This window comes from Carassius carassius, chromosome 34, assembly GCF_963082965.1.
Source record: "Carassius carassius chromosome 34, fCarCar2.1, whole genome shotgun sequence".
Classification (NCBI taxonomy): domain Eukaryota; kingdom Metazoa; phylum Chordata; class Actinopteri; order Cypriniformes; family Cyprinidae; genus Carassius; species Carassius carassius.
In genome coordinates this window covers 4770063-4782321 of record NC_081788.1, presented here as the reverse complement: position 1 = coordinate 4782321, position 12259 = coordinate 4770063, and the positions used below count along the sequence as shown (strand labels likewise).

At 35.7% G+C, this 12259-nt stretch overlaps 1 protein-coding gene across 1 annotated transcript; it reads right to left on the bottom strand.

The window, feature by feature from the left end:
- Window positions 1–331: 331 nt before the first annotated feature.
- LOC132114740 (taste receptor type 1 member 1-like) lies at window positions 332–12055 on the bottom strand. Its single transcript, XM_059523032.1, has 5 exons — window positions 11753–12055; window positions 10910–11641; window positions 10420–10632; window positions 5860–5980; window positions 332–402 (listed from the first exon to the last, which is right to left on the bottom strand). Exons 1-5 carry the CDS (start codon window positions 12020–12022, stop codon window positions 332–334), a joined length of 1407 nt encoding a protein of 468 aa, XP_059379015.1. The 5' UTR covers window positions 12023–12055.
- Between the last annotated feature and the right edge of the window lie 204 nt (window positions 12056–12259).

Below are 12259 nucleotides of genomic sequence, written 5' to 3'. Positions count from 1 at the left end.
TGAAGAAGTATTGCACCTAGACCCACAGGGCTGGCATCAACTATGAGCTTGGTGTCCTTTCTAGGATCAAAGTAGGCCATTACTGTATTACTGGTCAGGAGCTCTTTGAGGTGCTAAAATGCTGACTCTTGTTCAGCACCCCATTCCCAGGGTGTGCCTTTCTATGTGAGCCTTCTTAACAGTTCTGTCATGGTTGCAAAGTCAGGGTTAAAACGTGAGCAATAGTTGGGCATGGCAAAAAATTTCTTTGTGGTTCACTTTCTATATCAAACACTGGAAATGCATGCAGGGTAATCACCATGGTTATCATCCTCTTTTGTGTTTGTGCTTGTCAGTGTCGAGTGTTGTCGCTCTGTTTCTGCACATAGATCCCATCCTCGTTGCCAGTGTGATGTTCTGTTTCTATCAAGGAGACACGACATGCACGGTGTGAAGTTGAATCAAATCTTATGTTTACTGACTCGCTATTTGCATAACCAGTGCACTTACCATATTGCCATGTATCAGTTGTAAGTATTCATGCATACAGCGCATGCACATTCGAATCCACACTTTCACTTAGAACATTCCAAACAGTAGAATTCAAACAATTACAAATTCATAGGAACAGGAGATAAACATATTCCATTACACAATTTCAGAAAATCCATGGCTTTAGACAAAGTATGCTTTACATTTTTAAATTTGCTTACCTTCCACCTTGTATCTGCAAACACTTTTGCATATGTGACAATAATTAATATCTATCACCTAATAACAATATGTGTATGTGTAATATGTGTATCATTCATTCAGTCGTTTTTTTTATTTAATATTGATATACATTTTTTTATTTTTATTTTAAATTTATTAATATTTAATAAAAAAAGCAAACTTCATCTTCTTCAGGAGTGAATGAAATAGAAATGTATAAACAGCTTGAATATTAAAATTTGCAAATGGGCAGGAACGAATTGCTTTCTTTCTGCTGATTAGTCAGCCGAAGATCAAACCGTGCCGTCATCAATTCTTTCTCAGTTTCAAGCGTCAAGCTGTTGGATGCAACTCAGTGGGTGTTGCACTCCATCGGCCCATGATAATTTTAATAAAAAGCTCATCCATTCAGAAAAATTTGGAAAATGCAGTGGAGAGATCAAAACAAAACAACAGTCACTAATTAGAAGTACAAAACAAGGATTTATAAAGAAGAATGTCGGAGGATTTAGATATAAGCCAAGAGGAGACTGGTTTTCCTTTGCTAAAGTAAGGAAACTTTGCTTCCTTTGTTCCTGTTAACAAATGTTTGTGCACCGGTGCATGCGCAGAGCTGATCTCATATGTCATTACTCCATAACTGCTTCCATTTTACACCAGTGAGCACAAGCAGGTGATTATTAAGTTTTTATTACAGATATTTATCTTACAAAAAATGCATTGATTCGCTACAGAAGGCCTTTGTTCACCCCCGGAACCATGTGAAACACTTTTTTTTTAATGGATGTGCTTTCTATTAAACTTCTCATGGCAACGATGGAGTGCAACACCCGCTGAACTAACCCTTTAATGTGTTTGTTGCTACTAAATTTCTTCTTTTTCTCATCAAATAATGAACAATGTTGCAATGAAGTCAACCCATGCCGAGGAAGAGTCAAGACAGGGCTTTCTTATGTTTAGAAAAAAAAATTCACCTACACTTTGCATCAGTTGTGTTTGGCAGGGTTTGATGGTTGACACTGACTACCCTGGTCAACCAGTAAGTAAAAAAAAAAACAATTAAAATATACATAATTAAATTAGTTAAACATTTTTAAACACTAATACAAAAAGGAAAGAATATAGGCCTATTAAAGTTCATACAAGTACTGTCATCTGACGACCTTAGCACAACAGCGATAAAAAAAAAATGCATACTCTTCTGAAGTTTATAATGTAGGCCTTGTGTTTTTTTTTTTTTTTATTATAATTAATATCTCAAAAGAATACACTACCTTGTTTGTGGCATGATCTGCTGTGAACTCTCACACACTGGACTGCAACACCAGATTGTTTTATAAATGTAGGCTAATAACTTAATAACCATTTTGGTTTGTTTCTCTCCAAACCCTACAGTAAACCTTCAGAACTCTTGAAATATACTACAGCACAAGTTGCATAGGATTATTTTGTGACACAAAAAAGTGAAAGTCACAATTATCTGCCATTTCAATAGTTCACGCTTACATATAATTAGCTGAGGTATGGAATGCGTATTTGGCGTGCTGTCCGGGGAAGGGCTCCGAGCTCGGGAATGGCCCGAACCTAGAGTACCCCCCCCCCCCCTTCCCCGTCTATTTATAAAGTGAACTTGAAGTGAGGAGATGGGGTGGAGGAGGGATGCTGATAAACCGTCAATGGATAGAGGTAAGTCAGCGATATTTATACTATGGGATTGATTACTTGATTATGGTCCACCTGTGTTGATTAGGTTAAGTATCTGACGCGCCCCTCCCGAATCTTATTAATAAAATTACATTAAATGGGCAAGTGCAAACAGGACTTTTATAGAAAAGAATACCAGTGTTGGGGGTAATGCATTACAAGTAACGCGAGTTACGTAATCAGATTACTTTTTTCAAGTAACTAGTAAAGTAACGCATTACTTTTTAATTTGCAAGAAAATATCTCAGTTACTTTTTCAAAAAAGTTACGCCAGTTACTTTGTATTCCCATTTTTTGATTGACAAGTCTCCTGTTCCCATATTGGGAGAAATCGGAAGTATGGAGGCGTTGTGTGCGCTGTGTGAACATGATGTTATTGTAGTTCTAGACTAAATGTGAATGTGCTTTAATTCATCCCACTCACAAAAAAACAAAAAACAAAACAGGTTTAGTATTCATCAAAATTAATCAAAACAGTGAAATGCAAACTCAGAATATGACGCAAACCTGCAATAACTAAATATATTAAATAACACAAATGTATCTATTCCCATTTTATTAACAGTGTCTTTGCTGCTGACCTTTAATGATCCAGTTCAACCATACTAATAATTAAAAAATGACTTTAGATAAACTAACTTCATTGCTTCATTGTTTTTTTTTTTATTGCTGAAGAGTGTTGAACCTTCTTCTCCTGTGTTCTACTGTACAGACGTGAATTTACTTTTCCTTCAGCCTGAGGTTTATTCATTACACTTTTTGGTGTGAAAGGGCTTTTACATTTGCTATAAATAGAACTTCTTATATTAAAAACAATCAAGCCCTCCTCATATTTAAAAAGTAACGTGAAAGTAACGCGAAAGTAATGTAACACATTACTTTCCATAAAAAGTAACTAAGTAACGTTACTTTATAAATTTAGTTACTTTTTTAGGGAGTAACGCAATATTGTAAGGCATTACTTTTAAAAGTAACTTTCCCTAACACTGAGAATCACCCACCAAAATAATCTCATTTTGCTATTGCTATTATGCTATTTTTCACAATGCAATCTAACACACACTACATTCTACAACTGCAGTGACAAACATGAACATTTGGAACTTTTGGAAACGTGGAAATGTTGAATTAGATTGTCTGTGTTTAGAATGTAATTTATTTAAGGATTTTAACCATTTTAATCAAATAACTTTTTTGTATGCTTAAAATGTTTTTATATGAAGTACAGCATAGAAGTTTCTGGAAAATATATAATTTTATATATTTATATATAATAAATGAATAATAATAACAAAAGCAATGTGCAGCATGCAATTTGCAATGTGCGATGGCAGCCATATATATATGTTTATACATGTTTCTAAAGTGTAAATGAACCTCTGTGTGTTATGAATGTTTTTTTTTTTTGCTGTTACTTGATGCTGTTATTATCTGTTATTACTTTTAATGCATTATATGCTGTGAATTACTTGGACACTAAGTTATGACATTTTGTAAATATTCTTTATTACAAGTAAAAAAAAAAGAAAGAAGCATTTGTGTTAACATTACATTACATTTACATTACATTCTCTACATTCTCTACTTTGCCTATGTGTTTCTTTAAGATTGTGGTAACATAATAGTGAAGGATCCAAACTAAGATCTAAACAGAGTTTAAAGGATAAAATTAAAAGATAAAGATAAAATTAAAAATGTATATACTTTTAACCATAAATGCTCATGTTGCACTAGCTCTGCGATGTGGTTCTACTAATTCACACATTATGTAATCACGTTGGAAAGGTCACACGTGGTTAGTTCTTCATCTGTGTGCTCCGGTTCAGGATAAGGTAAAAAAAACTCCAACTGTGAACTAATCCTTTAAGAGTTAACTTTCTATACAAATACTAATGTCTGTGTCTAGGTCCTACTAATGGTTTGGGTGTAGTTCTGAATAGAAGTTTGAAAGTATGCAGGAGTGTTCTTTTGTGGTTGGAATATTATGACGTATGATTTTGGTATGAAATAACTGAAGAGAATTCCATTTATACTGGATACCTGGGCCACTGCATTCAAAATGATAATGTATTTGCTTTTGACAGAGAGGTATGCTGTGAAGTAAGCAATCCAGGTCAGATAGTACAAAATGAGACTGAAGGTTATTGATTTGGCCTCGTTGTAATTTTTCGGCAGATCTCTTCCCATATAAGAAAACAGGAGACACAAGAAACCAATAAACCAACTTATAAACATGACTATGGTAAAGGATATAGTGCTCCCCATTACACAGATGAGCATAATTTGATCTTTAAAAGTCCATGAGTCAGCAATGGCTTTGACAGGATTGACAGTCATCCATATTACACAAGACATTAAATGAATGAAAGAAAAAAATGCAATGAAGATCCACTGGCCATTGTGTTTTACCCAAAGGCTGTACACCTTAGGGAACTGAGTAGCCATTTTAAAAACAGAAATAATTTGAAAGGAACGGACAGTCAAACAGGAAATACAGACAGTGAAGAAATATTCAAATATGGCATTTCTCAGGAGGCAAAATACAAATGTGGGTTTTCCAAAGAAAAAGAACACACTTATGCTAGACAGAATCAAACTGGTCAGCATGAGGAAACACATGCTGCCACCAGCAGACTTCACCACTGGTGTGTCGTAATTGTAGGCAAAAAGGCAAAATATGGCAATAAGGAGAAAAATTAGGCATGCAGCAGAAACCATGACAATGATGGAGAGGATTTCTGTAAACTGAGGATAGACAATAGTACGTGTCTGACATGTTGTGCTGCCCTCATCAGACCATTCACCCTCTGCACAAGGAAAACAGGTATAAGGGTCCTCTGAAAAAATAAAAAAAATAAAAATAAAAATAAATGTTTAATATAGTATTTTGGCAAAAGCAATAGTAACTGGATGTGGGAAAATATTTTGTCTTTAAATCGCAAATCTTAAAAAAATTAACCCACACACAATCATATCATTACCAAACATATCTGACTTTCTTTGGAAAAAAAAATAAAATAAGATATTCTGAAAAGAGCTAACAACTAAACACTTTCACTGTACATTCTAAAAAATGCTTTGTTGTTTCGACCCAACTTTGGGTCAAATATGGACTGACCGAGATGTTGAGTTAAATTTTTACATTTAATTTTTAACTGAAAAGTTGATTTAGTCCATATTTGACACAAAGTTGTGTTTAAACAACCCAGCATTTTTAGATTGTATGTTTAAAAAATACAATGTAAGTTAATAGTAATGGAAACTATTTGCTTAACAACATTCTTTAATTGTATTTTTTTTCGTGCTCTGCAAGAAAAAAAATGAAAGAAATGTATATACAATGTATATGTATATACGCTTGGAATGACATACAGAGGAGTAAATGATGACAGAAATTTTATTTTTAGGTTAACTCTCCTTTTAAATATGAAATTGTCATTGACTGCCACCTGAGGTACTTACGAGAAAAATCCACATAGGTGTTAGGCGGGCATTTTTTACACGTAAAACAGCAACTATGAAAACCTTCAATTTGTCTTGAATTTCCCACCTCACATTCAACAGAGCAGTTTGAGAAGGGAACCTTTAACAAACAGGAAAATGTGTTATTTAAAGTTATTTTTTTCTTTAGCAGTTTACACATTTCTATAAACTATGATCAGTGCTCTCAAACAACACAGCATAAAAATATCTCAGGTTACGTACGTAACCATGGTTTTCTGAGAAGAGGAACTAGGTGCTGCATCAAGGAGTTCATACTATGGGGAAATCCATCAGAGTGACTGGTGTCTGAATCCCGCATAAACACATGCCAATAATCATAGTTCATGACGTCACAAGTGAAGCACCCATGAGTTTAAAAGCGCACATGCAACACACATCATCAACTCTGAAGGAGACATGCAGCGAAGCCCTGGTCATGGCAATGAGACAAAACATATCAACATGGCTATTAGGGAGCAGGCTACTGCTGGGAGCATTTTCATCTACAACTTTCAAAGCGAGCTTCTAATCCATTTCAACAACCTAGATTAATTATGGAAGAAAACTAATCAGACTGTTGTTTACTCACCAAGTGTGTGCAAACACACAAGTAAATGCACTTCTCCAGAACTCACTATAGTTAAGGGTAAACTATTAAATTCTATAATAACAAAGGGGGACATCATCTGTGATCCAAATCTCCACATTGTAATACTGATTACAAATGTCTGAAGAGACCTATATAGAAGCACCCTAACAAAGGAGAGCATGTATCCCTTCTTCAAAACCCAAAACCAGCTGGGGTGTGAGGTAAATAAAAGAGAGAGAGTCTTGTGAGTTGCCCATAGTTCCATTCACCCTGTTCTACCCTAAGGGGTACTTAAGCACCCTACCAAAGGGAGCTCGCAAGGTGTTAAAAACCTTCTTTAATTACTCTTAAGATAACTATAAAATGCAGTAGATAACATCGGGGGGGGGGGGGGCTGGGTCACCCACAAGCTGTCTACCTGTTCTTGTGAGATTCTTGAACATGGGTCATACTAATGAGGCCCATAAAGCACCGATCTAGAGCATAACTGTCAACATTTCGGTCAATACAGGGGGTTGGGGCGGGAGCAGGGCAAAATAATAAATTATTTTATTATATTATTATTATATTAATTTTAACAATTATTATCAGACAATTTTTTAAACTGTGTATATATCAAACTGTGTTTTCTGCGTATAAATACGGGTAGTTTTTGGCTTTGGATTAAAACTAAAAGCAGAAGGGCTTATTAAAAATGCTAATTCATTCTCTCTCCATTCTTTCACTTTTTGCCAGGAATATAGCCATTTCACCATTAACCGCATTAAACAAAGCAGCGCAGCACTTGATTTTGCAACTTGCAGCACTCATATTTAATCAATTAAACCATAGCCTTTTGAAGTGTAAGCTATATCTCAATTTGCATGTATATTTGTTCTTTTTACCGGAGCACCACTTGAGTCTTCTCCTTCCGTCCCATTTCTACCAGTGATCCTTTCATTCCCGCAGTACTCATCACTGTTGTAGGTGGCCAAATTGAGGGGACAAATGGAATGAAATTTGTATGTCAATTGTGTGAGAAGAATGCATTTCATAAAAGATCTGGCAACTAAGCAACCTTGGAATTTGTTGACGTAATTATTCGTAAGAGGTTTGGGCCATACAAATTACAGGAGTTTTACCAGAGGAGAATGTAGGAAACATAATATACATCTAGTGGGATTTTTGTATAGAAAGATTAAAAATACAAGAGAAATACGAAAAAATCTTTAAACGGGATGAAAGCAGGATAGAATGGTAAAATAAGGGGAATACTGTGAAAAACAGGAGGGTTGACAGGTATGATCTAGAGAGAAGCATACATCCCTACTTCAAGACCCAACAGTAATTGGGAAGAAAGATAAATGAAGTAGAGAGAATCTATACTGCCCTACTAAAACTCTATTCACCTTCAGGGCTTAAAGTATTCCGGCACCGTGCCGGATCTCCGGCGTGTGGCCGTGAGGGAAAAAAATAATAATATTTGAGAGCCTGCGCATGCAGTTTAATATTTTCGAGCCAATTTATTTCACCTACCAATCATATGAGAGGAACGCAGCTTTAACTAACGTTACAAGCCTATCAGAAGCAGAGAAGGGCGTATCCTTGCAACACAGTATGATTGACGCCCATACGTCAATGTCACGTTAGCGTTGTCGGAGAAAAAAAAATGGAGCGCAAATTTATGCAGGGGATTATGTCCTAGACTCCTAGCAATAGATAAAGGACTCAAAAATAAATGGCGCTTTTTGGCAGTTGGTGCAAGAAACTGAGAGAGCCCGCTTGTTTCTGCCTGATTTGCTAGAGGAAGCTACTGTATGCCAGCAGCGGTAAGAAAGTGCTTGCTCGTTATGATTTGACTGCGGTCATAGAGCCGCTGCTCGTGCACTTAAACTTACCACGACGTTGCCGGGAGTAGAAGGGATTTTTCCGTCCCGCTCCCGCCCGCAAACAATCAAGTTTCGTCCCGCTCCCGCCCGCAAAATCAGTATAGTTTTTCTTTTTTTCTTTTTTAATACATTGCATATTCTGCCTGCTACTGTTTTATTTTTTTTCACTTGCTCCCCTGTTGAATATAAATTTAAAAAAGAAACGGAAAATAAATGTTTCGTTTTATTTGCGTTTAATTAAAAGTATGAACATGAACAAGGAACTTAGAACATAGAACATAGAAATACAGTAAAAAAGTAAGAAATGTAAATAAAAAATATATACCTATAATAATTAGGCTATATAGCCTAATACATTATATAATAATAATAAACCTGGATTTATTTCATGTTCAAAGGAAAAGTAGTTTATGGGGCCTGAGCAATTCATTCAAACATTTAACGAAAAATATTCTTATTCCTCAATAACAAAATAGACCAATTTTAAATATTTAGCTAAATAAATAAATCAAGATAAACTGAATTGACTAAAAAAAACTTTACGACTACTTAATGTGCCCATGCAGGAATATCATGTAGTTCTCTGTTGAGAGCTTCAGTTTAATCCGTCTCTGCTCCAGTATGTGACCGCAAATACTGACAGCCCTCTCCGATGGTGCGCTAGCTGGAATGCAAAGTACATGGCGTGTTTGCTTAATCTCGGAAATTCGTCTTTTCCACCACTGAGGACATCATCCGGTCTGTGTGCTTCTAATCCATCCAACTTGGCATTTAAATATATCGCTATTTCGGAATCGAATTACACGTCGCTGTCTACGGTATCATCCACATCCTCCCATTCCGCAAAGTCTATTTTATTTTATTATAAATAGCCTAAAGGTCTATTTGTTTCTAGTTATTGTGTTTTGTTACATATTTCCACTTTGCAGGAGTCCCGCAAATAATTGTATTTTCCCGCAACCCGTAGGCTACACAGTAATATCTTGCCGCCCGCGTCCGCATTCACCCATCAAATATTGTCCCGCGCGCACTCGGTGGCAGGTCTCTAGCCGGGAGCGACTATTAGCTGACACACCGTTGTCTATGACTGACCGTGTCTGTGATTAAAAAATACGTTTGTGCACATTTATAGCAGAACATGATTTGATCATTCATTCAGAATTTCGCAGCCACTGGTCACCCTGTGTAGAAAACTGGCAGAAAACAAAAAAGCGTTTACTAGCCTGTTGGTTTCAAATCAACATGCGAGTTACATCCCAGAAAAAAAAGAAGTGATAATAGCCTTGATTTGATAATAGACTTTATTTGACATAGTACTTTTAAATAAATGGTGCCAAACATAATCATTGAAGAGAGTCATTTCTATCTCACTCTGTTTACCATTTTTTTTAGCACTTTAAGCTCTTGTTACTGTATTTTTGTTATTATCGTCAATATTTGAATTAAGTCCGTCTGTGGAGTTTCTCTCCAAAGTATCATTGCCAAAATGCACGGGCATGCATAAGCAATCAAGTACTGCTCAGAATGCAATACTGCGACAGAAAGTGTGATTTCCAATTCATGTTGTTCTTTTAACTAAACACCTGCTCTATCATTGTGCCACATTGGCAATGGTTGCTTTCAATCCTCCCTCAGAAGGGGGTCACAGCCCTCACAGACCCCCAGAGAGAGATAAATATTCTGAAAGCTGCAGACTGGAACCCCAGCTATGTATGTTTTCCTAAAACGTATTCATCGACTGACTGAAGAGGTCAGTATGTGAGCTCAAAGCATTAAGGAGAAAGATTTTTCCTTTCTGTATATCACAGGTGCTCCTCTGTCTTTTGTTCTTCTAATTTTGATGATTTTGGCTCACAATTAAAGGTGCACTGTGTAATTTTAGCGGCATCTAGCGGTGAGGTTGCGAATTGCAACCAGCTGCTCAGTTCCCCACTCACCGCTCCCTTCAGAGAAGCTATGGTGGCCAACACATGTAAAGATGTCGTAAGATTGCATGGAAACGTAAGATTGAATGGAAATTCTTTGTATTTGAACAATGGTCAAATATTTCATAGCCCAAATAATAATAATAAAAAAACTTACAGAACCATTGTTTTGCCAGGGCAGGAGAGAGTTGTCCATGGTAAAAGTAATTTCTGGATGTTTATCATATGAGCCCACTATCTGAAACTGTGGAGGATTCACACCAGTGCGCCAGAGCACAGCGTCGTAACTGATGGCTGGATCATAATTGTCATCATATTTTACCTGACGGCCATTGAGTATAAAATCCAATTTCTTTATCTCTCCCAGAAGCTGTAAGGTGAGTTCAAATAAAAAAGACAAATAATTTATAATTATATTACTATATTACTAATAATATAATATGTTATATGATAAAATATTAATATAATATTAAAAATAATATTACTTTTGTTTTGCTTATGTATTAATTTATACAATGTAAGCAATAAAAATAATATAATGTAAAATATGTAGTTTCATTAAAAAAATAACTATTATTGATAATTTAATTAATTAAAACACTGTTACTTCAATAATGTATTTGAAATAATGATTAAACTTCACTTACCATATATGGCTTGGCCATTGTATTTTTCTGGCATTCACTGATGTCACACTGCAGTACTTTATGTAATGCATGAGCTATAGTATATATGGCAGCATAGATGCCAAAGGAGAATGAGGGATTCTCATTTATAATCTCCTCTGCAGTCAGCAATGAGCAGTAATGACAAACTTGATTACATGTCTTACTTTTGACTTCATCATGGCCAATATCAATTGTTCCTCTGTCTTTATAGACAAATTCATTAAATCCGGGGAACGACAACAGTCTGTCTGTAATGCCAATGATTGTGCCAATTTTCTCAATTCCTGGCTCTCTTGGAATCTGTTGATTTAGAGCCCATGTATGACTTGCAATCCATACTTTGTCTTGGATATTGTTTGCTATAGCTGCTTTGATAATTTTGCTTGCATATTGTGAAACAGCGAAAACAACAATGACATTGATTTTGAGCATATGAATCTTTTTTAGCGTTTGACTGTAGTTTGCATTTAGACTTAGGCCCTTTTGATAGGCCAAACAAATACCAGTATTGTTTATATACTCATTAAACAGCTTTAGTCCATCTGAACTGTAATCGTCTTGGCTACCAAGAAAGGCAACCCAGTTCCATCCAAACCACCGTATAATGTGAATAATCATCTCTATCATGTCTTTGTTGCTAGGGACTGTTCTTACAAAAGAAGGATACTGAAGTTTATTGCTTAATGCATAGCTAGCAGCTCCATAATTCACCTTAAAAGAGAAGAAAACACTCATATATATGTAAATATATAGTAACTTTGTAGTTCTGAACAATAGGTAGCAAGTAAGTGTTATTCTAAACCTTACAAACAGAAAATTTACCATTGGTATAAGGTCCATTGTGATCAGTGGTGCAATAGTAATGGTTCTTGTGCTTCCAAATGGCCCTGTTAAAGCAACCACTTTAGGCTGATAGTTGTTGAGTATTTCTTTAGGTTTTATTGAACCATTCCTTGACATGAAACTTAAGACTGAATTTATATTTTTTATATTAGAACAATAGTCAAAAATTTCATAGCCCAGAGAAACATTGGGCAGAAGAGTGGTGGAGTAATTAATCTCCTCAACAGCAAACCTCATTACTTGCAACATTCCATAGCCAGTTTTTGCAGAAATGTGCCTTGAAAATAGAAGTGAGGACATTAATTAGCATGTAATTTAATATTCAGTTTAGCAATAAGGACTTTGAGGAAATGCTACTTTGATTTAAAATACTGTGCCTTCATAACCGAACATTGGTAAAAGATCCTTGCTTACCTGGAACATTCGGTGGCCTCTGCGACAAACAGGGTTGTTTCCTGTTCAATTTCATGTAAAGGGAAAAGGCCA